This window comes from Colletotrichum chrysophilum (genome assembly GCF_026319265.1).
Source record: "Colletotrichum chrysophilum strain AFK26 chromosome Unknown scaffold_36, whole genome shotgun sequence".
Lineage (NCBI taxonomy): Eukaryota > Fungi > Ascomycota > Sordariomycetes > Glomerellales > Glomerellaceae > Colletotrichum > Colletotrichum chrysophilum.
The window spans coordinates 140,967-165,108 of record NW_026517323.1 but is presented as its reverse complement, the minus strand read 5'-3'; the positions used below and the strand labels follow the sequence as shown (position 1 = coordinate 165,108).

Below are 24,142 nucleotides of genomic sequence, written 5' to 3'. Positions count from 1 at the left end.
TGTTGCAAGGAAAGGTACGGTTGCATTGGTAAATAAGCGGAGCTTGTATTGGCGCAATTAGATCTACAATTTTGATTCCGCTAGCCGAGATGTAAGTTCATTGGCCCGAAACAAGCCCGAAGCGAACGCGGCGGAGTGTCGGATCTGGCTTCAGGATGTAATTACACGGAAACGGCTGCTTACTGAGATCAAGGGAGCCATATGACAACAAGGCACTCTTACACGTCCAAATCCAACGAAACGAAGTTAAAGTAGGCTTATTCAACCCCTAGTTTCTCCATAGAGCAGATGGTCTAACTCCAAGATCAAGCGGCATGGAGATCAACGAGCTCGAGTGCCCCCGCTATAAGGCGGAGACGGACAAGATGATGCACCGGGGCCACGACATGGGAGTAACCTTTCTATTCGGAAACTGGGGAAAGTTGTATAACCAGACACTTACAAATGGAACTGACGGTGATTTAATCGTGTTGACTTTTTTCTTCGCTGTGCCGGTCTAGATTCCCTTCAAAGCACGAGCTCTCCACACAGATAGCCTAGACAACTTCATTCTTCAGTTCCAAAGCTTTGTCCGCAGCGGGCTCCTTTGCGCGACTCGGATTGCTTTCCTTGTCTTCGTATGGGGTAGCCCCCATATGTTGCCACGTTCGTTTGATCATCAAGGTTACTTCCTTCTCCTTTCCATTGATCAATAGTTCAGTGTCACCGCTGCCGAAAGCGGTAATGGATTTGTGCTTTGTTTGGGTCAGCGGTGAAGCATTGTTATGCTTGTAGCTATCAAAACGTACCAGGCCTAAGGTCAACTTGATCACTGCATCAGCCCAAGCAGGATGATAGAGATATGATGGTTTCTTCCCTTGAAGAGAAAGTACAAGATTATCCGCGGCAAACATGGCCTGCTTCATAGCTGAACGGGCGTTCGGGTTCGTGACTCCTGTTTCAGCAACATCACCACAGACATAGATGTTGGGAAGTGAGTCTACGTTAATCTGCATTGTCGGCTTGACCTTGATGCGCCCTGATTTGGCGATGGCATCGGGCGCGAGCTCCCTCACCAAGTGAGAGGATGGTTGCTGGCCAATGGCGTTGACCTAAGAAACGTCAGAAAAATGGCTACAGCCCAGGTAGCTCTCGGTGGCGGAACTTACCAAGAAGTCACACTCGAGCTTTCGACCAGATCGAAGGGTAACGAACCCATCGACTGGGGCATCAGTGGTTGTGCGCTCGCCTAGGATGACTTGAACACCGAGATCTTCCAGACCTTTGCGAGCCCCGGCCTGAAGTTCAGGGCCAAAACGGTTCATGACAGCATCCCTTGAATGAACCAGAGTCACGCTCTTCTCAGGATATTGATCCTTTGCGTCTGTAGTAAGTTCAACGCCGGCAGCACCGCCACCAACCACGACCAGATGCTTTGCAGTCTTGATGCGCTGCTGGAACTCTTGCAAAAGCTTGACGCCTTGGCTTTTATCCGTCGAACCAACTCTTGAAGGCAATGACATGCCGACCCCTGACCCGGTAGCAATAACCATGTGAGAGTAAAGAATCTCCTCGCCGGTTCCTTGTATCGTGACTATCTTCTCACTGATGGTTGATACCCGGTCATGAATCCATCGCACAATCGAGGAAGATTCGGCAGGGAGATAGGGGCCGTAGGGAATAAAAGTCTTTGCCTCATGGCCCTCGACTACGCAGAATCGTGGCAGAGTCCACGTGAACTGCCAGTGGCTGTTTGGCTCAATGATGATCAGGCGATAAGGGCCATCCGTTGGGAGCGACGATGCAATGAGCCGGGCGGCATGATATCCTGCGAATGATGCGCCGACAATAACGATGTTGATGGTTTCCGTGGTTGCATCCTTGGATGCTGTGTTGGAGGCGATCTTCTTAGTCGTGTAGGCACGCGCAAAGAAATCCGCAAAGAGGCGCAGGGAGTAGCCGATAAGTCTCACGAAAAGAAGGACTTTCTTCGCCTTCTTGTAAATTGCGGGCATTTGCGCGGTTGCAATTCCGAGAAAGTAAATATCTTTTGAAGTTAGCGGCAGTTGCAGTTGGGATTTACGGCCAATGAGCTAATTTCCGGTGGACGAGGACGAAGCGCGAAAGAGAATGAAGAATGGGAGGGCATGACGGCAAGCAGCCGATGGGACGGAAATCACTAAAACTTATCAGATGGATCTGATAAGACCCCGAAGAACGTACCATGAAAGGCACTGTCCGACGGTGGTAGATTCGGTGTCGAATTGACCGATGCCGCTTCGGCCGAAGGGTCTCTGATGGCCGTATATTGCTAGCGCTGAGAGAGTCGCCCTGAACGGCTTTAGATCCCGGAATTTCGACCGCTTCGCTTCGGCCTCGGGTTAATCCCTGCAAGAACGAGCATCACGTCTCTTCACGCTGTGTGGGATCATCGCGGGATCTTTCGGTCGAAAAAGAAACCTCGTAAATTTTCACAGGGTGAGCAAAATGGAGAAGAACTGGGAGGGACCCAGCTGATTGAGCTGGACGGGATTCCAGTGCCATGATGCGGACTAGCGCATAATACGAGTAGGACTCCGTCAGTATGCCTGATGTCTCTCATCTCGATTACGTACAGAGCACTCATTCCTCGGCCCATGCAAAGATTGTGTCTTTCCGCTCAGCTTGGTTCAGTAAAAAGTTGTACACGGTCACTTAGGCCATAATATGAGCGAAAGGTAAGTCACCTTTCACAAGCATTTCCGGACCTGTAATCGGCGCAACGGGGCGTGATGAACCAGGCCACCAACCAGCGGTAACCGAGAGTTCCGTTAACCGAACAGCTTGGCGACCTGAAGCCCCTGTCCTGGACCCTGGAGCTCACCTTAATTGTCGTGCCGAGCACCGAAATGGGCCATCAGCGTGGCGAGTCACTGAACCAACCGACCGCGAACACAACCAGACGTGTCTTTTCTTTCATTCTCCAGAACACCGGGGAAAGGGACTTTTGGAAAGAAGCATAGTGCTAGTCGCAAATAGTAGCTACAGGGGAACCATCGGAGGTCCGAATTGCATGTACATGTACTGTTGCCCAAAACAAGAACGCCATAAGTAACACGTGAGAACTAGACCTGCACCTCCTGCACCTGCACCTCGATGGCCACAGTACCGCTTCCAGGCTTCTTCTCAGCCGTTACAGCATCTACGACGGGCGTGGCGGGCAGCCTCTTCACTTCACTGAAAGGAGGGTAGCTCGCCGCGCGCCACTCCTTGAACGTCATGCCGCCAGCGCAAGCTGGCATCTTGGCCATCAGGGGCACAACATGGTCCTCAGATGCCCCCGTTACCTCGGGCTTGTGAACGACCTTCTCGTCTAAGGTCTCGTACCCCATCTTTTCGTAAAGCTTGTATGTCGAAGGTGATGATTCGAAGTACAGGGGGATTCCCAGGCTGTCACTAAGTTCCATTCCCCACTTACACCAGAGCGCACCGACCTTCCTGCCCTGGTGTTTGGGGTCGACGGCGATAATGTGGCTATCTGTGATCCTTAGGGTCAGCTTATTGCCAAGAGAGATCACCATTAAGGTTGTTGTGACTCACAGATGTAACGGCGTCCACCGAAGAGCTTCTCTCTCACATCGTGCAGGGGGTTGAGAATAGCCTCGGCCCGCTCCCTTTGCTTGCCTTCGAGCCAGGTGGCACCGTGGTTTCTGCGCTCCTCCTCGCTGCGCTCCTTGAGATAGATGTCGCCAAGGGCCATGCCAACGATCTCTCCTGTCTCAGTATCGACGCACTTGTAGGTGTACTGGTAGTCGCAGTGATGCCACCAGGCCAAAGTGCCTTCTTTGTGCGCTTTGCGAAACTCTTCAGAGTCTGTGCCGCCTGGGAAAAGAATCTCTACCATGATCTCACCCATCTCATCGTGCTTGAAGGCGTTGAAGTAGACATCGAAGACCTTCTCGATGTCCTGAATCAAGGCGGGGAGGATGGCGTAGCCCATGATGAACAGAATGTACAAACCAGAAGACAGTTGGAGGATAGTAGTCCGTCAAAATGGAGCTGGAGTGCAGAGATGATCCAGGAAGATGGTAAATCAAGAGGTGAACAAAATAAGATTCCCATAACAAACTCCCTTCATATATACTGCACACTTCTGGGACTTCATGGAAGCAAACGGCATCCGAAAGCCCCGCCGATGCCGAACCGGTCAACTCTTTCAAAGGATCTTGATTCCATCAGGCCCTCATCAGGTCCTTCTGTTGGTCTGGCCATCTACTCTACGGGGAAAGTGGTCAGCTCCGTGGATACAACACTCAAGAGGCATCCAAGATACCCAGCCCGCTAGTGCCTCGTCCCATGCGACATGATCCCGCCTGAGTCTGTTTTGCGGCGCTGTCCCGGTCCCTTGTCTAGACCCGTTTAAAGTTATCAGATCCGCATTTCTAGCAATCAAAAGCTTTTTTCCCACGACCTCGTGTTCCCCCCGCTTTACCACACCCTAGTCCTGGTCTTGGCTCTTTTGTGGCAATGTCTTCACGGAGTAGCTGCAGATTTTGCTACGCGAACAGCATGAGTCGATACCGCTCTCCCAAGCGACCGGAACGGCCGCATCCCTGGCGTGAATTAGTTAAATGGGCAGGCAAATCGGCATCAATCCGCGAATGCCCTAGTTATCTATTGCTAAGCCCGAACCTCCACCATGTTGTGAACTTTTTGTCTCGACCAACAGCGGGGGCATAAGGGACACCCACCGCACCAACAGCCTTCTCGACCATGAAAGACGCCAACAGTTGTTCACAGGTGCAGCTTAGATATATGGAGCGCCAAGAATTGTGTAAGCGAGCAAGACATATCACGCATCGCCTCTCATTTGGTGGCGTTGACGCCACCAGAAGACGTTGATGTTGGAATTAACGCTAACTCTCAGCTGGCGTGCCAAGTCAAGTTATCTGATCCGTCTCGCTTCCGATCATGCCGTTATCTGATCCATCAGTTTGACTCGGCTTCCGGCCTCAATGACCCTAAGTTAGCCGTCGAATACGCGAGCAATAGGAACAAGGGCCCGCCCATTTGGAGAACCTGCCCTGACCCTACAAAGAGACCAGTGCCGATGGTGCCTCCGAGGGCTATCATTTGGGCATGACGTGACTTGAGACCGCGCTGCGTTTCCACAATACGACCTGGTTCTTCGTCTACTTCTCCATGAGCTACTGAGGTGACCAGGGTCACCTCGTTGTCCACTGGAGCGTCGATTTTGCCGACATCTCTCTTGTCCGAGGACTCCGAAGGTAATGACATTTTTGAGATTTCTTCAACAGTAACAAGACAAGGTCTGGAGACACGAGGACAAGGACAATTAGATGTAGAAATTCTGGGCTGCAGCAATACAGAAAAGTCTGAGCCTCTACATTTCGATGAGGGGCCCAATAGGCAACATTTTCTACTTGCGAAGCTAATCATCCGTACGGACCATTGGCAAATGATTGGACAAGACGCGTCCGTGGATACTTTCTATGTCGGTGAGCTTAGAAGACCGAGCTGGAGAGAGGGGGATGGATATCAGATAACGGTGAGCCAGGGTGTTGGGCGGTGCTATCAGCTGATGATGATAATGCTCACTACTACCTTCGATTACACACACGTAGTAGACTTCCCCATGGGGCGACATGGATAAGGATTGCCGGTGAGGACTGGGGTCAACGGGGGGTAATGGCCCTCCTGCAAGAGCTAGGGGTCACGAGTCAAGAGATAAGCATGGGTACCAGCACCGCTCACCAAGCTCTCTTGTCATTCACATAGCTTAAGCCCAGCACACAGCCAATGCGATGACGGGCATTTGAATTTATGTTAACAAGGCTGGGGGCTGGTATCGTTCTAAACTGGAAGTCCGCCAATATTCCGATATCCCGATGACGTTGGAAGCGCGCCTGCGGCCTCGCACCCCTTGAGAACTAGCTGCCCTGCTCATGAAACATTGCTTCAAATCGCCGTAGAGTGTCTTAAGATATCACAACGCGCAGAAACATTGGTCATATGCCCAGGAAAGTGTTCGTGACTGTCAAGTGTTGAGGGAGAACTTGATATTTCTTCAGATAACCGCGTCCTTCGAGCTTACACGACTGAGCAACGACAGCCGTGCCGTTACATGACAACCACGACAAAGGCAACAGACACAGACTAAACTGTAATTAATAATTCATGATAGGCTTGTGTCGGAATGGTTGTTCACGAAAGAAAGAAGAGATTCCATTGCTGTGTCAATTTCTGCTAAATAGCAACCTGCATGCCTCGGTCTGCCCACACAAGAAATTCGAAAAGGCCAAAATTATTTCTTGAAATCTCCCTTGGATAACTCCTCCTCCAGGTCATAGTACACCTGGAACTCGCAGTAGCAAATCTCTGGGTCGCTCTCTACATCGAAGTTGAAGTCGGCTTCTTCATCCGTAATCAGAACCTTCGGTAGGCCATTTGCCGCTGCTGCTTCTGCTAAAAGTTGGACCTGGCAAGATCTCTCCATAGATGTGAATAGAAAAGCGGCTTCGTCAACCGTCTGCCCTACTGTCAGGATGCCATGATTTCTCAAAATGCACCCTTTTCCATTCGGCCCTAGAGCAGCCGCGATACGATCGCCCTCTTCGCTACCCAGTACAACCCCGCCGTAGCTGTTGTAAACGCTGTGTGCGTCCCGGCGGAACTTACAAGCGTCCTGGGTCAGCATTTCGAGTCGTCTGCCAAAAACGGACCAAGCTTTTCCATGGACACTGTGAGAATGGCAGACAGCATGGGCATCCGGCCGGGCCTTATGCACTGAGGCGTGAATGAGGAAGCCGGCTGTATTCGGCGGTGCTCGACTACCTCCAAGGACAGCCCCGTCGAGACCAACAAGGATCATATCGCTGACCTTTAGGAGACCGAAGTGTCGACCCAACGGGTTGGTCCAAAAAGCGTTGGGAAATTCTGGATCACGAACGGAGATATGACCACTCATGCCCTCAATGTAGCCTTCTCGGTACCAGTGCCTGAAAGCAGCTGCCATGTGCTCAAGCTGCCACTGCCGATGCGACTGGAAATTAGGGTGTCGTGGGATTCCAGCAAGAACCACGTCTCCGTGGGACATGGCTTGAAGAGGAGTTTTGTTCTTGAGTTCGTGCCCATGTTTGGTGTGCGAATCCTCTTTTGGCTTGATGCTGGGGATATGCATCGTCGTAGAAGTGACAGTGGTTGAGCTCATTGTTGCGGAATGGCGAGAAAAGTAACTGAAGAAGTTGTTTTTGGATCGGTCGAAAAGACGAAATGTGTCTGTCAGCTCCGGGATGATTTAGCCACCTTGCTTAGACATTCCACACGTTGTCTTGGTTCAGATTCCATTTAAATGATCTTTGACCTCCCAGAAGTGTAAGTGGCATAGCACGTCTCACGTCCAAAATTGCTCAAACAAGCAAGCTTCCCCGGAAAGGGAGAGCGCTCGGATAGTTCGACCAGGTTTCCATTAGTCTCTCTCCTATGCCACTTGCGTCACATACCACGTCAGATCCTCCCACAGGCCCTCTGATTGGGAAGCTTTTCAAGCAGGATCACGAGAAGAACGTTGAGATAGTAGATTGAAGAGTGTGGGTACACGTAAACAAATCAGAATCGTGCCCATTAATCCTTCTCGAAGTTAGATCTCTACCAGAAAGCTGGGCACGGGTCTGCCATTCTCGATGGAAACAGTACAGCCACTGCATAGTACTAGGTATTTCCATCACACTTCAATTAGGCAAACGTTGGAGTATTGGGGAATTGCTTTCATTCTAGGTAACCAGGCCAAATACGGGTGTACAATACCGTGCTAGTCACTTGCGCAGAGGAATGAACCCTGCATTGCTCTGACAAGCAAACCCTTCGACTAATTCCACACAAGACTGGCATTTTACTCAGCACTCAGCGACAAGATGAGGCATTCATTAGAACTTATGAACTTATCTATCTGAAAACGTACGTAAATGACCATAATCTTTGGAAAAAAAAGTGAATGTCTACATCAATGGTTTCTTCCCAGGTTCACGAGGAATGACTCGAAACTGTTTGAAACCGACTGCTTGTAGATGATCATGATTTCTGCGAAAGACTAACAAGCTTTAATATGTAGGTGTATGGCAGCGATCAGAGCTTGTTTCCCATATTCACATGAACAGCCTTGATGTTCGTGTATGCTTCCAATCCGGCCTCCCCCAATTCCCTGCCAATACCACTCTGCTTGACACCTCCAAATGGTACCCTAGGGTCACAGTCCTGACTACTATTGATCCAAACCATACCAGCTTCGATTTCCTGGGCAACGCGGTGGGCTCGCTCGAGGTCGGTCGTAAATGCAGCAGCGCCGAGACCGTATGTAGTGTCGTTGGCCAAAGCAACAGCCTCTTCTTCTGTTTTAAAACGAAGAACAACCACAACCGGGCCAAAGATTTCCTCTCGAAAGATGCGCATGGCAGGCTTCACATCGGTGAACACTGTGGGGGCTACCCAGAAGCCCTTTCCGCTCTTATCGCCGGCGACGGTGGTGGGCTCCCCGCCAGTAGCAACAGTGGCACCCTCCTTCTTTCCGATGTCGATATATTGGAGAACGCGGTCGTATTGAGCTTTAGACACTAAGGGTCCCTGGTATGTCGATGTGTCCCACTGGTTGCCCAGTTTGCTCACGATCTTTGTTGTGTCCAAGAAGCTCTTGATAAACCTGTCGTAAATTCCATCCTGAACAAGAATACGGGAAGTCGCAGTACAAATCTGTCCCTGGTTGGACATGATACCGAAATGAGACCATTTGACGGCTTGGTCCAACTCAGCATCTTCAAACACAAGAAGAGGTGACTTGCCTCCTGTCTCGAGGGTAATGTTCTTTAGCGTTTTTGCCGCATTGCCCATAATATCCACAGCAGTAGCCGTAGAGCCTGTAAATGCAACCTTATCAACGAGAGGGTGCTGAACAAGGGCTGTTCCAGTCTCTCTTCCACCGTTGATAACATTGAAGACACCTGGAGGGAAACCAGCTTCCTTAACAAGCTCAGCCAGAACCAAAGCACTCAGAGGAGTCTGGTCGGCGGGTTTAAGGACGATCGCATTACCACAAGCCAGGGCCGGGCCTAACTTCCAGATGGCCATGCATAGTGGGTAGTTCCAGGGGATGATCTGGGCTACCACACCAATAGGCTGACGGATGGTGTACGCGAACTTTTCGTGGGTAGTGCTGATCGTCTGGCCAAACGACTTGTCTGCCCAGCCAGCGTAGTAGCGTACCACACCAACGGCTTCAACCAGGTCACCCTCGATCGCCTCCTTGTACGACTTTCCTGTCTGCATATGAGTATGTACACTCGTCGTATCGAAAGAGAATGTGGCATACCGTTATCCCATGCATCAATAGTAGCGAAGAGCTCTCGCTTTTGCTCGATGAGGTCGGCAAGACGTGACATCTTTAGACCACGGTCGGAGGCAGATAGCTTCTTCCAAGAATCATTTTTCATGACCGCCGAGGCCGCTCTGACAGCTTTGTCCACGTCGGTCGTGTCCGCGGCCTGAACCTTGGCGATTTCTTTCTCAGTCCTATTTGGATATCAGCAATGATGACCGGAATCTTCTTTCGGCATGGTGGAGCTCACGCAGGGTCAATTGAGACAATGCTCTGGCCGCTAGAGGATGCGACAAATTCATTGTTGATGAACAGACCCGTGGGCTGAGTGTACTTCACCCCATTGGGGGCTTGCAAGTCGAGAGATAGGGTCGGAGACATATTGGACGATTACGAAAGTAGTCTACGCAGCACATAGAAGTAGAAAAAGAGGCACGGAATGTTCTTTGCAAAAGACAGCTGGCAGTGGCACGAATCCGAGTCTTGGGGGATAAGCTCATTTGTATTAGCTTCGGAAGCTATCTTTGAAGCTTACATAGAAATGGACACTCGGGTAAACTCGATCAAGATCGTGAACGCTTTCTCATTCGAGAGCTCATGTAGTCAGCGAGCTGATCACTTTGAATCGCACTCTTGATCGAAATGACGATTTCTACTATCGTGGGTGCATCGCGTCTCAGTCGCGGGGTTACCCCGCGATTGTGCCCTTCTGTTTCTGGAACTGTTGTATCAACACCCCTGCATGGGAAGGGAACATGCTTCGATATGCAGCTTGATCTTCTCTAGCAAGCTGTTGCAATCGAGCTTAGTAGGCTATCAGGCGTTATCCAAGACTTTTGCCAGGTGGTGTGGGTTTCCGAAAACAATGCCGTGGAAACCTTCCCGATCTGTTGTTGGGAAGACGTTGCTCACAACTCCCCTGCCTCACTACTTTTGGCGCTGCGGGGTTCTCAGGACGCCACCGATTAATCTAGCCCGTGGAGACATGCCTATAACTGAGCAATCTGCTCTTGTCAACTCTGAACTTCGTCACGCCCGATTGACACCATTGTGCAATTTCATCTGCGCGCGGATACGTGTTAGCGCCTGATTCAGCTAAGCATAATTCCATTCGCACTGCGAGGAGTTTGTTCCCTAAGCCCACAAAATCGAACCCCCTGAAGACTGTCAACAGATGCCTAAACCAGTCAGATACCGGGCCGAGCACACTCGGACATTTACTGGATGCCGATCTTGCCGGGCCCGTCATGCCAAATGTGACGAGGGCAAACCAGAATGCAATGCCTGCATACGTCTAGGGGTCACCTGCGGTGGCTATACTCCAAGCTTGTCCTGGATCGCAGACGGTGACGCCACTGGAAGATTGGAGCCTCGGGACCCAGAAACATCTGATTACCGCTATCCGCTTTTTTCCGGTACGTCTGGCCAGTTCACTCTTCGTACCTATATGCCGCTGACTCTGATTCGCATTTTCTAGATGCGGAACGTCGTGCAATGTGTGCCAGGCTGTCCAGGAGTCTCGGCTCGAAATCCGCAGGAAGCATTCTGGCCGACTTAGACTCGGCCTCCAAAAGAAGTGACACCAACAGCGATTTTAGTGTTGCTCAAGGCCCGTTCGGAGTATTTCGCATGGATGAGAGTGATATGACTTCAATTGCCAGCCGTTCATCTTCATCTGGGTCAACACATCATACGGCCTCTGACACAGATGACAAGGGAACGGAGGAGTCCATCGGGCTTCCTGGTGATCTCATCGAGTTTAACTGGTCACCACCAGACCAGGATCTAGACTTCCAGTCTTTCCTTGACAATGTGGACCTTTCCATGGGCCAGGACGATGTCCTTAGCTCTACCGAAGCCTTTACAGGCTCGATCTCTGATCTTTTGGCTGACATCCCACCTGATTTGGAGGCCATTTCAGATTTTTATCTTGCAGAGGAAGGGGTCGTCCCCGAAAAGGACATGTCCACACTTAGGAGGGACACTGATGTTACCAATCAAGCTGCAGTCGGGGACACAGTCCCATCACCTCCTCTGTCAATCAATCTCGACGCAAGGTCAGACATGCCCGAACAAGCCCAGGCGCTATTGCGTTATTACAAGACTCACATAGAGTCCGCACCAACATGCATCCAATCCAGCAGGTGGAAATCACCATGGAAGCTCCTCTTTCTTCCGTGCGCATTCGAGACATTTGCAGAACTGTCTCTTCTCGGCGGCACATCGCATACTCGGTCAGCAATCCTCTGCGCACTTCTGTCTCATAGCGCCTTTCAACTTCACAAGTCTGACTCAAATTCGCAATCGGACTATTGGCATAATCTAGGAGTCAAGCATAGGGACAGAGCCCAGAAACATCTGAGAAGCGCCGTCGAGACTGAGGCAAGCGACTCAGAGCAGACCAAGTATAAAGAATTGTTGATGGCCTTCATAGCAATGGCAATGATATCGGTAAGTAGATGTCAGTGGACTGACTAATTCGAGGTTTACGCTGACCAGCTGGAAAGATCTACCAAGGAAATCGAACCGCAAGAGTCTTTCTGCTTGATGCAGAGCGGCTGATCAGGGTCCGAGGCTTGACAGAGGAGAACCCCGAACTCATTCGCGTACTTCACCACGTGTACACATACCTTCGCGTCATTGCGGAGGGAATATATGCTCTAGATGACGGCTCGATTGATTCCGAACAAGCTGAGACTTTCCCCCAGGTTCCTGAATCTGGTTCATTTCGGATCAGCGAGGATCTGCTAAACATTGGACTCGACCCTGGTGTCGAGAAGAACTCGAAAGTTGGATATGGTGACATCCATCTCCAAGTACAAGGGCGCTGGAAGGAGACTCTGCATTCTCGAATCCATGGCATTCCGGAGTCACTCATGACATTATTATCGCAAACGATATCTCTTGCAAACGAAAAGAACCGTCTGGAGACTCGTGCTAGGTGCGACCCGAAGCTGGCGGCAGACTTGAAACACCACATCAAGACTTTGGAGGAAAGAATCTGGACTTGGTCTTCGTCCTCCGAAGTATCGATGATTCTCACCGGCGACGTGTCATTCTGTACCAAAGGTCCCAACCTTGTTTGCCATCCTCGGAACCAGGCGATGATTTCGGCGATTCATCGAGCATTGATTATCTACTTCTACCGTCAGGTACACGATGTCAGTGCTATGATACTCCAGGACGTTGTGCGGCAAGCTATGGAACAACTAGAATCATGCATCTGTGAAATGATCAACAGCGATGACTTTGCTTTGAGTCTTGCGTGGGCGGCATTCATCTGCGCTCGCGAGGCAATCTCACCGGACCTTCAGGATAGAGCTAGACACATCATTTCCATCACAGACGGCCGAGGTGTTTACTTTACGTCGAGACCAGCCATGGAGGTCATCTCATCGCTGTGGGCGAAGCGGCAAGCTATTGGAGGCATTGACCTTGGAGGTAGTGTGCAAGCCTCCGATATTCCATGTTCTGTATAAATAATAATTGGATGTATGATGTGCTTTCTTCAGAAGTTCGTCTTGTGAACTATGGTAGCTATAAGCTTGAAAAATCCAGAAATTGATCGTTACAAATATCGTTGATCGAAAACATCGGCGGGGGAAAACAAGCTGGATGCCGAGTTCACGGGAAGGACTCCCTGATTTGATCACATGGTAAGTTATTGTATGAAGAAAAGGTGATGAGGTTTTGTGTGTTCTGCCTATAACTGATGATTCCTAATACTCATTATTCGACATCAATGCAGACTATTCTAGTTAAAAAGGAACGCCAGCCTTCTTGAGCAGAGCAGCTAGCTCTGCCTTGTGGTTATCTTCCAGGAGAGCAAACGGCTTCCTGACCCCACCCGTCTTCCAACCGCGCACTTCCATGCCCGTCTTAACAGCCGATGAGTAATGGTGTGACTCAAGGAATTTGGTAATGGGCCAAATCTTAGCCCAAACCTCTCGACCCTTTTGAATATCATTTTCAACTGCAAGAGCATTCCAAAGCTCGACAGAGAGCTCGGGAATGATGTTGGTCGCACCCCACACAGATCCGGTAGCTCCGGCCGCCAATCCGTAGAATGTCAGGGTGTCCCAGCCGTTAAAAGTCGTAATGCGATCTCCGGTAGTGAGAAGAAGCTCGGTGAGGGCCGGAGCATTGCCGGAGGTGTCCTTCATGTACTTAACACCAACCTCCGAGAGGCCGGCAATTTCCTCCACCGAAAGGTTGACACCACTGGCAGATGGGATATTGTAGTACACAATAGGGAGACCACTAGCGCTATGGATTTCCTGAAGCAAACCGCGAAGCTGCTGGAGGTTGGGAGGGTCGTAGAAAGGGGGCACAACCATGACGGCCTTAGCGCCAACCTTTGCAGCATGAACTGCGTGGTCGATTGCGCCGGTAGTGGTCAAGTCGCCAGCTCCAGCAATAACAGGAACGCGACCAGCAGCCGCTTTAACACAGACCTCGATGACGGTCTTACGTTCCTGAACCGTAAGGGCGGTAAATTCTCCGGTACTACCCCCCGGGACAAGGCCGTGAACGCCGGCTTCGATTTGTCGGTTCACATGCTCTGCAAGGGCAGTCTCGTCGACGGACCCATCAGGCTTGAAAGGTGTAATGAGGGCAACGAGAATACCCGTGATGTCGTTGTGCTTAGGGGCGAGCATGGTGAATGTTGGGTTCCACGATATAGAGATGAGGGATGTTATGATGGCAATAGACTTGAAGTTTCGAACTGTGTGAGGATGAGGAGGTTGCTGCTTGATTGAACAAAGTGATAAACCTAAGAATGACTGGCTATTATATATGCTGTCCTGTCTATTCAAAAACAACATCAAATGTTCTCAGAGATCGTGAAGGGAAAAGTTCAAACGGGTTCTCTGGTGGAGCGCGATGAAAGCGGATAGAGTCCTCGATGAAATGTAATGGATTCCAAGCACCTCCTCAATGGGAAGGGCAATACCCAGACTGAGCTCTTTCGGATCCTTTCCTAATGAACATTCAAAACATGGCCGGAACGGTAGTCTCATCTGGCAATGCACAACGAAACTCTTTGGGTGCCCGAAAAGGCAAGCCTCCACGTCCGGGGTGTGGACCCGTTTCCCCGCAAAAGCCAGGACATTCACTCCGACATCCCGATGCGCCCGCTTCTTGGGGTGTCGACACAGAAAGCGCAGTTGCATCGTTATTTGACACATGCGTTTCTCAAACAACAGCATATCTCATCAAGTGCCGAATTGAATATGAAAGACTGTGGGCTATTTCGTTGCACCTTTTGTTGTTTTGGATGCTGCCTGTCAGCACTGGCTGGGAGGACAGAAAGAGGATCTGGGCCTTGTCACACACACCGCGCAAATCCAGGTGTATTACGCAGGACCAGAGGAACACCGAGATTCAAATCCATACCACGATGAAAAGCATTGGGTTATTCCGCGGCTAAGCCATCAAAGCAAGTGTATAATGAATGATGGAATGATGCTTTAATATAACAACTAATGGAATGAACTACACATTGCCGCAAAATCAGACATTCACAACTTTGCCAATATCCCGTCCGCCTTCTTGTACACCAGGTGATCTTGAGTGATGTCCTTGACGCTTTTGCAACTGCGGAAACGGTCAGCATCTGTCTTCAGCTTTCCTCATACACGCTTCGACTCACCCGGCCAGCAACATAGCCACCTTGAACTCATACATGAGAATTTTCAGCGCTAGCTCGACACCCTCTTGGCCGTCGTACTGGAGAATGAGCTGTTAGGAACGTTTTCGTACTGCTGCGTGTAAGGTATTTGATGGATCACGAACCGCAAGGCCCCATATGGGGATCCTGCCCACGAAACAGTGCGAGGCACCCAGAGCGAGAGCCTTGAAGATGTCGGTACCTCGGCGAATACCCCCGTCCATAGTGATTGGAATCTTTCCTCGCGCCATAGGGGCACACTGTCTTAAAATGTCAATTGAGGCCGGAACTCCATCCAGCTGTCGACCACCGTGGTTAGAGATTACCACGCCATCTAATCCATGCTTAATGGCGGCTCGGACGTCATCAGGCCCGTATATTCCTTTGACCCATATTTGCAGCTTCGTGTGCTGGCGCAGCCAAGGGATCAAACTGTCCCAGTCAACCGACGGGTCATAGTCATGCTTGCTAGGCTCAGCCGGCACCTCGTCGCTTTTTCCAATCTGATCGCTGGAGGCACGGAGCTCGCTTTTCCCATCAGAGAGTAGGTTTGGCCAGGACATCCCGTCCGGGAGACTGAAGTTGTTTCGATACTCGTTCAAACGTCGGCCTAAGCAGGGAGTGTCGGCGGAAAGGAAAATCGCCTTGTATCCAGCAGCTGGTGGTCACTGTATTAGCTTGTGCGAGTGTCGAACAGAAAAAGACTTTATAAACGCACCTTCTGCTCGTTGGAGGATTTGGAGGGTAATCGACCGATCCTTCAAAATGCACAGTTGCATTACGTAGGGATTCCCAGCACCTTGAGAAATAACATCCTCCAGTGATGCGGTTGCATACGATGATAGACCCATGCAGATTCCCATCTTTGCTGCAGCTCTCGAAGTTGCAATCTCGCCGTCTGGGTGAGCTAGACCATGCATGGCTGCAGGGCTGAAGCCCAAGGGCAACGCTGTTTTGAAACCGAAAATCTCACCGGATATATCGACATTATCGACATTGACAAGGACACGAGGTTGAATCTTGTAGTAGTCATAAGCTTCCTCATTCTCCTTCACACTAGGGATATTAATCTTCATTAGCCAGAAAGCTTCATGTGGAAGGCGTACGTGAGTAGATCCATAGCGCCCTCGTTGAAGTAATCTCAAAACTAATGTTAACAGATGACTGCATAAGCCACACGACAGGAAGCGTACCTCGATACATCTTTGGGAGTCTTCGGCTTCCATGGTCCTTCAGATCTTGAATGCTGTGGACCAAGGTGTCCCAAGAAACTCCTCTATTCGCCATATCGCGCTGAGAGATGTTGCTTTTCGTCAGGTAGAACTACGACAGGCAATATTGATAACATTCGGATTCAATCGACGGCTGCAAATGGTAAATTTGAGTTGGAGACTGAGGGTTCAAGTAGTACGTAACTGCGAGCATTCCTCAATCCAACTCAGCCAATGACCGTGCCTACTTTGATCAGCAAAGGCTCCGACACATCAAATTGAAAGACACATGCATGGCCCCGAGCTTCAGACAAGCCCCAGGACGAGTAGTACCCATTGGAACAGAAGCCCTGCAATGAACAGCGCTCCTCAATGAATTACTTCGAAAGAAAGCGGAGCTGGCTGGATTAGGGTCAGCTGTTCTGGTCTTAGTGACGGAGTTGCCTCTCGAAGGCCGTCGATACCTGACAAAACAAGATGTTCTCGGCAGAAATCATCAAGCCTCCGGCATCAGATTATCCCGATACAGTCCTATCATCTCTCCTCTGTCACACGCATCTCCTGAAAAGAACCCTGGCGGTATCTGCGCCAAATCATGCATTGCCACGCAGATACCGACGAGGTTGGTCGGGGCCGCTCAAAACGTATTCTGAAATATGTACAAAGCTGAACGCCGGTCCTTCCTACAACTAGAATCTCGGGATGATGAATGCAATGAAACCTGGGGGCGGGGACAAGAACTGGCGAAGTTTGCCCACTTAACGGCTACCCCGGAAAGTTGGTAGATAAGCCCGATGCAGGCGGATGCATGAAGACGTAGAATGTTCCCGCTGCCTGGCGGATTTTACAGGAGATAAACCCCTTAGTCCTAGATAAGCCGCAACGTTCAAAAGAGGTAGGTTATTGAGAGCTATCTTGCGGGGTAAATGCAGGCATCCATGTTCCCCGATACCCATGCTGAACGGGTGTCTCAGAGCTCAGAAGCCTGCCGTTTTCAATAGGTACGGACGGATGATAATTATTTGTGTCAGGTTACATCAGATGTTGGCAACTGGCGGAGGTGATGTTTACTATGAGGTGTCGCAGGAGCTTGACGGCTTTGTATCTAGGCGATCACTGCGATTGACGGCAAGACTCATCCAAAGGGAAATGGGATGCAGGAGAAATGAAAAGTAGCTTTTTTAAAAATCAATTGAAAGTTATGATAACTGCCCATGGTTCCTCATTCTGGCCTCTAAGGGACGTACTTTAACAGACGAGTTTCAGTCCAGCGTCCGCCAAAGACCGGCTGAAGATGATCAAACAGGGCACTTGCGTCTTCTTCTCTAACGCCCTGAATGTCGTCGTAGACGAGAAGCCTCGAGAGTACGTCTCTACTCTCACGTGCCAGAGCTTGTGCCTCTTCAGGAGGCTTTCCACCGTTTTGTGCAGTCAGTATTATGGAAAGATGGAATTTTGACCGCGCGACGGCCGCGTCCTTCCTCAGTGCACTGCCTAGTTTCAGCGTGGAATGAATTAGAAATATGATCGGAGCCATTGAGTCCTTGTGCAATACCGTGAAGTAATAGGTCCCTTCCCTCGCTATTTGTAAGCTCCTCAAGGTTCTGGCGGTAATAGTCAATAGGACGAGAAGGCGCCGTGAGGCCTTGGTGTCTGGTTGTGATTAGGATGCTTCCCATCGTTACAGAAGTCTTCATTGGTACGAAAGATTCGGCATGATACCACTTATCCACGTTGTCGAGAATCATCAGCCACCGGGCTTTGGTTGACTTCAGAAACTCCCGTCCTAACCTCGTGAGGGTCTCTTGATCCGTTCCAGAGGCCGCCGACGCGAGGCTCATGGCAATCTGATTGAACGTCTCGGAGGCACTAATTAGTGTCTCAGCTTGAACCCAAAAGATGTACTCGAATGACTGCTCGTATTGGTACGTGAATTAGACTGTCAGAGCTGTCTTTCCAATCCCACCTTCCGCGCTGAGAACATACACGCAACCCGGCTCGGAAAGGATCTAATACAGGTTCGCAAGATCCTTCTCGCGACCTTTGAAGCTGTCATCCTTGGGGAACATTCTCGCTTCAATGACAGGAAATCTCAAAGTTGAGTCAGTGCCTGAGCGTCCTCTTCGGTTACGTGAGCCGGAATCAAAGATGTGATGGTGATTGGGCGTGACATTCGACCTCGTCAGCTTCTGCACACGCTATTAGCGTGCTGATTCGCCCGGTCCAGAAGCTCTGACCGATCCGTGCCCTGACGGCTCATCCTTAGACGCATCACGAAGATCATCCTGATCAGTGATTTCCGGTGGCTGCGGAGTCTGACCAAGATTGACGATTTGTTCATCGGCAAAAGCCTGCAAGAAGCGCACTTTATACCCACGCTCAGACATGTTGTCGCTAGCGCTTTGCGACATGATTTCGTCGTTTTCATCATCTTCGGTCGATTCATCGCCACAAACGAATCTCAAAGCTAGTTGCTCAAGGTGTTCGGCAATGTGTTCCTTGATCTGAGTCGACTCTAGTGGTGATAAAAACGACTCTTGGGTGACACCCACTCAACCAACCAGCCTGCGCTACAAAATTTCATGAACAAAACCAGGCAAGAAATCTGATAGGGCCATGACTCAAGGTCCAGGAACTTGATATGCGGTTACTTGCCCACCCATTGAGACATTGGATGCCACTGGCGCTGGTTTGGCGCACGTAGCTGAGGTGATTCGGTTGGAAACAACTACTGATCTCAGCTGTTACCGCAGTTGAATCTGTGCTCAAGCTTCATCAATCGGGTCTCGAAAGGACACCAAGTATACACAAGTGAGACTTTTCCGTTCTTGCAACATCGAGACTCAGATTGTAAGTGTTAGAAAGAGGGCTCTATGAACTTCCTTTAGCTTCAAGGAACATTAAGCCCCATTACCGCCATGGACCTCAGCTTCGTCTAAGAAAGAATCCCCTTCTTGGCGATGCAAAGCCTTCTCACTGCGGATGACCTTGAACTCCGGGGGTAAACGACCAACGAAGCCAACCTCGGTGCCAACTACCTCATGTTAGCTCGAGGACTGTGGAACTGCAAGAGAGTTGAACTTACGAAACAAGATGGACACGAGTTCGACCAGCACTGGAACCCATGGCGTGAGAGCAAGTGCCTGTCCTAAACTCCAAGCATCCTCTGACTTCCATGACGCGCCGCTGAAGAACGCGACGAGAATGATCCAAGCGCCCCACATGCAAATGAAGTTGAAGGACGCGTACATAATCATAGCCCCCTTAGCAACCTTTTTGAGCCAATTTGCCTGCCACATCTTACGATTGTTGCATCTGTAGAAGCATAGGACGACGCTGAGGCACAGCCCAAAGAGCGGGGGCATCCATACCATGGCAGCCATGGTGAACATGGCCGCTGATACAACAGCCTGTGATGGATGGTTTTGGGGGCAAAGACCAATGACGTTGGAGTTGTGGTAATAGTCGACTTGGGCGCTATTTGTGCACAACACCCAAGCTGCGGTGTGGATGACGAACAACCCGACGAGGACGGCGCCCTTAAGCCAACTCCGACGAACAGAGTTGAGGATGAGCGGAAGCATCGTTGCCAACGGATAGAACGCAAAGGCGGACACGATGAGCTGCAAGGAGGAGTTATAACGATAGGCAATTGGAGAGACTTGGCTGTAGATGACAGTAGCCTGGATCCCGAGGGAGAGGAATGCAGCGGCGGTAAAGAGGTCGTATGTTGTACCTCTCAAAGCCTCATTAACGCGACTGACGACGCCAGGCTTGACAGCTTCAGGCGATTCCTGGGTTTCGTTGGGCGAGCTGGCCCTATGCTTTCGGTTGTTGAGATACCGCAGCAGGGCAAATGTGCAGTAGATGGTCAACAATACGGTTTCGAGACCGTAGGAGGCGAGAAGCTGCTACTGTTTAGCATGATCAACATACGAGGCAAATGTGAAGTGCTCACCCCAAAGCCAGCGAGGCCGCCGTCAATCTCGGAGCCAAAGGCCTGGCACAACTCCGGCCGACATGACGAGATATCTGCCACCTGACGGGCCAGAGTAGTCCTGTTCAAGCGAACCCACTCATGCCAATCGATGATTTGCGCATTGTTTGGCTGCGTTGAATTGACCTCGGGAATAACAGCACGCCAGAAGCTCGCGACAGTGGGAAATGGCGGCTCGTTGTCGTCTGTCGTGACCCAAGCAGCGTAGGCGCCGAACGCGGTGCAGTCTCGGGTAACGTCAAGCTCAGCCCAAGCTGGCCCTCCCCAAGGAACGCTGCCCATTGCTATCACGGGTAGGCGGGGTGAATGCGATGCTGTTTGTCGATTCTGTGTGTCAGCCGTGGCTGTAAGAGTCCTGAACCACCATTTATTGTGATGTTCAGAGTCGCAATGTTGACGACATGGCGGCGGAAAAGTGCATCAGCAGAGAAAACATCAAATACTGGTGCCTTGGTGCGGCCAAGCCCCTGAGAGGATTCAGATCATTTTACATACCGCGCCAGGATCACAATCCCTCCGACGGTGGGAGATAGCGCCCGGAATGGTGTCGCCTGCAGTGCCGAAATGGTAGTGTCTCTCAGACCGTGTTTTGATAGGCTACTGGCACCAGGGACCCTGCCTTCAATTGACTCTATTCCCGATAAGCTTAGCCTTTGATCGCGTCTGAGGCGTCACACGAGAATCTGATCGCCAATATGCGACTTCAAGCGCATCAAACAGATTATCAGCAACGTTTCTAATGACGATGGAAACCTACACAGCTGCTATACTGCTTGTGAGCAGCCAAATTAGGTGCATCACATAGATCACAACTGCGTGCTGGTAAGGAAAAGCTTTTGATCACTAAAACCGTCCATCGGTCTTCGTGTCACCTCAGAGGGAACCCCTGCATAAGATATGCACGGGCTCTTATGTGGTTTGAGCGTTTTTGTCCACGATGTATGTCTTTGTTGGTTCCTTGAACTGGCCTATCTCACGAAACATGACATCGACGTCCTATCACCAGTTGCCCCGAGTCTATGGTAATGAATTGGTTGTTGTAATATCAAATATTGACGTCTAGTTTCATCCATGCTAAGCTCATATGCGATCCTGTTCAGGTCCATAGCCGCTACTCATGCGCTCCATATTGACAGCCACAGGTCGTCGAGCCTCCTCCTAACAATTGGTTGGCCTAGCTAACTCCACAACAAACAATATTCAGTGCGCGAATCTGAAATCGAGTCTTTGCTGGCCCTCGTCTGTTGTGTTGAGGGTGTAGTCCTCTTGTTGCGCCTTCGTCAAAGCATTCCACGCCCGATCGCGAACCTTGTTCCGCCAGATGTAAAATGCCTTGACGAGGTAGAACAGCACAATGTTGAAGCAGCAGATTCCGAGAAGAATCTTGTTTCCGCGGCGATACAAAGGTTGATCGTCATCTCGGTAGATGTTGGATGCAGCAATGTTGCCCGCCTGCACGAACATATTGTACAGCGCCGCGCTAACAGCTCTCGTTCGCACCGCATTGCTGTTCTTCGCGTTCCATCCAACCAAGATGGCGTGGCAGTAAGGGTAACTTAGCAGACCAGTCAACAGAGCATATCTGATCCAGGTGCTCGAGCTTGCAGGTAGAGCCACGAGCGCCACGAGCCATGGGAAGATCCAAATGTTAGAGATGGACGAGACAATGGCTCGCTCCTTGAACTTTCCAGAGACCCATGAGATAATGAGTAGGTTGACGGCGAACAGGAATTGCGAGGGAATAGCGAGAAGATTTGCTTGGAAAACAGAGAATCCCAGCTTGCGAAGGATGTAGGAGAGATAGTTGCTCGGCGGGGAAGGCGGGATATATGTGGTCAAGCCGATTAGGTATAGAGGCCACTGCTCCCAGTCCTTGACGACCTTGAACAGCTGAGAGGGGCCGACTGCTTCTCGGTTGTGCATGTCACCCTTGCTCGGGTCGTCCCGCAGCAGGCGGTTGACCATGATGTACTCTTCGTGGTCGGAAAACCATCCATTCTTACCCCGGAACCAGTTTTTAGTTTGGCAGGGGCCAGGGGGCATGAGACCCCACGAGAAGATGCCGATGATCAGGGTCACAATTCCCTCCAAGAGGAACCTTTTGCACCGTTAGTCAGAGAATCCACATCATGCATGATGGGTTTACATACAGCCATCTCCAACCAGACCATCCTGCGATTCCTCGCATCTGGAGAACACCTGCGGCAAGCAAGGATCCCACAATGTTGACGGTGCTGAGCGCCGTCCAGAACCAGGCGAGTCTGAGGGGGAGTTCGTTCGACTTGTAGTAGTAGGTGAGCCAAAGGACAATGTCACTAAGATGAGTTAGCAATGTGCAACAATCCTCGATATCGAACGGCCACTCACGGGATGAAACCGCCCATCAACAGGCCAAGAAGGGCTTTGATGGCATAGAAGCCAGCGCGACTCGACAAGAAAGCCTGGCAGCCAGCCGTGATAGACCAACCCACCATAATGGTTGGGATCCACCTGTCGGCACCGAGCTTCTTGCTGATGAGCCCACTGGGCAACTCCGCGGAGAGGAACGTCAGAAGGAAAATCTACCCCCGAGTGTGAGTCTAATTGTGTTCCAGAATGTTTTGGGTGAACTAACCGTCTGGCCATAGTTGTAATCGTTCGTGTTCATGCCGAGTTCCGGAAGCTTTTGAACAGGTTAGTTGGCATTCGTATCCAATTCTCTTCCCATGGGCATACATACCATGTTGTCAGAAATCGCTCGGTTGATATTACGACGATGGAGATCCAGGGCGCAAAACATGACCCAAGCCCAAACCATGATGCGCTTGTCGATCTACACACATCCAAGTTAGCATCAATTCGAATCCATTTTGTCCCGTAATCAACAGGTGAGTCAACCGTACCTTTCTGACCAGCCTCTTCTCTTCCTCTGCCGACCATTGGTAACTCGGATCGAAACGGTGTCGGTTCTCGTACTGCGCCTTCTCGTACACCTTGCGCCAGTATTCAGCGATACTGGGGTCGGAGAAAACATGCTCATCCGTTGAGCCGTACGCATTGTCGGACACTTCCCTCACCGATGACACTGACGCGTCCGTGGCCTGCGACTGGGAGGTGCTAACGTCTTTGGTCTCCTCGGGATGGCCCTTGAAGGGCCCTCCAGTGTTGGTAGAAGCCATGGCTGAATGACCGGCAACTCTGAACAACGGGAATTGTTACAGTTGTGTCAGTCCTTGCAGATGTTATTAGAGCCTCGACAGATGCATCACAACCTCGCAATCCCGGCAGTTTGGTATCGTTCCGCGGAGATGCAAGAACCTTTATAGATGCCCTCCATGAACCCGGCAATCTGGGCATTAGTCTCTACGCGTAATTCATCTCAACTCTCCGGCTTGACGTCGGATGGCAGGGGTGCAGAGGAGAAAATACTGGCCGCAGTGTCGCGATGATCCAGGGCGATCGCACCATAAGCGATTCGAGTTGTTCAGCGAATGAGCCGTCTTATCTATGGTGCAATTGCTTCACGGAATTGCGCTGTGCATCAATGGTCAACGACTCGTAACGGGCCCGTGGGGGGGTCGAGTAGGATCCGGAGTGGTTCCAGCTTTCGGGAATGATCAGTGACAGGTAATGGAGCAGCCGAAGACTAACAAACAAGCTTACGAAGGGCTCAGTTAAGCGGAAGGAATCCCGTCTGGGACCATTGGGGGGCTCATTCGTGGGACGGCGCATATGCCGACTGGGGAAATTCTGCTAGTGCTGTCTTGGTGAGATGGCGAATGAATTGCCTCCTGTGGATAGTTCGTCGAAAGACGAGGATAATCCAGACCCAACCTCTTGGCTCTTCGCATTTGATTTGGGTTGCATGCAAGCCGGCACGTTTTGTTAACGAAAAAGGGATGGGAACGGCATTGCGTGATCTTAGCCATGGGATTGCG

General features: G+C 50.7%; 8 protein-coding genes across 8 annotated transcripts; all 8 read right to left on the bottom strand.

The window, feature by feature from the left end:
- Positions 1–536: 536 nt before the first annotated feature.
- COL26b_005375 (uncharacterized protein) lies at positions 537–1,994 on the bottom strand (the record flags this gene model as incomplete). The annotated part of the gene is made up of 3 exons (XM_053178223.1): positions 537–734; positions 789–1,091; positions 1,149–1,994. The coding sequence occupies 3 exons, from the start codon at positions 1,992–1,994 to the stop codon at positions 537–539; spliced, it is 1,347 nt and encodes a 448-aa protein (XP_053037814.1).
- Positions 1,995–3,083: 1,089 nt separating this feature from the next.
- On the bottom strand, positions 3,084–3,958 carry COL26b_005374 (uncharacterized protein; the record flags this gene model as incomplete). Its single annotated transcript, XM_053178222.1, has 2 exons — positions 3,084–3,496; positions 3,559–3,958. 2 exons carry the CDS (start codon positions 3,956–3,958, stop codon positions 3,084–3,086), a joined length of 813 nt encoding a protein of 270 aa, XP_053037813.1.
- Positions 3,959–6,283: 2,325 nt separating this feature from the next.
- On the bottom strand, positions 6,284–6,676 carry COL26b_005373 (uncharacterized protein; the record flags this gene model as incomplete). The annotated part of the gene is made up of 2 exons (XM_053178221.1): positions 6,284–6,513; positions 6,658–6,676. The coding sequence occupies 2 exons, from the start codon at positions 6,674–6,676 to the stop codon at positions 6,284–6,286; spliced, it is 249 nt and encodes an 82-aa protein (XP_053037812.1).
- Positions 6,677–8,103: 1,427 nt separating this feature from the next.
- COL26b_005372 (uncharacterized protein) lies at positions 8,104–9,727 on the bottom strand (the record flags this gene model as incomplete). Its single annotated transcript, XM_053178220.1, has 3 exons — positions 8,104–9,287; positions 9,341–9,540; positions 9,597–9,727. 3 exons carry the CDS (start codon positions 9,725–9,727, stop codon positions 8,104–8,106), a joined length of 1,515 nt encoding a protein of 504 aa, XP_053037811.1.
- Positions 9,728–13,104: 3,377 nt separating this feature from the next.
- COL26b_005371 (uncharacterized protein) lies at positions 13,105–14,004 on the bottom strand (the record flags this gene model as incomplete). The annotated part of the gene is made up of 1 exon (XM_053178219.1): positions 13,105–14,004. One exon carries the CDS (start codon positions 14,002–14,004, stop codon positions 13,105–13,107), a length of 900 nt encoding a protein of 299 aa, XP_053037810.1.
- An 864-nt stretch (positions 14,005–14,868) lies between these two features.
- On the bottom strand, positions 14,869–15,241 carry COL26b_005370 (uncharacterized protein; the record flags this gene model as incomplete). Its single annotated transcript, XM_053178218.1, has 3 exons — positions 14,869–14,944; positions 15,000–15,088; positions 15,143–15,241. 3 exons carry the CDS (start codon positions 15,239–15,241, stop codon positions 14,869–14,871), a joined length of 264 nt encoding a protein of 87 aa, XP_053037809.1.
- A 3,188-nt stretch (positions 15,242–18,429) lies between these two features.
- On the bottom strand, positions 18,430–20,507 carry COL26b_005369 (uncharacterized protein; the record flags this gene model as incomplete). Its single annotated transcript, XM_053178217.1, has 4 exons — positions 18,430–18,743; positions 19,143–19,262; positions 19,314–20,136; positions 20,187–20,507. 4 exons carry the CDS (start codon positions 20,505–20,507, stop codon positions 18,430–18,432), a joined length of 1,578 nt encoding a protein of 525 aa, XP_053037808.1.
- Positions 20,508–21,425: 918 nt separating this feature from the next.
- COL26b_005368 (uncharacterized protein) lies at positions 21,426–23,383 on the bottom strand (the record flags this gene model as incomplete). Its single annotated transcript, XM_053178216.1, has 6 exons — positions 21,426–22,323; positions 22,376–22,540; positions 22,593–22,786; positions 22,840–22,887; positions 22,945–23,037; positions 23,108–23,383. The coding sequence occupies 6 exons, from the start codon at positions 23,381–23,383 to the stop codon at positions 21,426–21,428; spliced, it is 1,674 nt and encodes a 557-aa protein (XP_053037807.1).
- Positions 23,384–24,142: the final 759 nt, after the last annotated feature.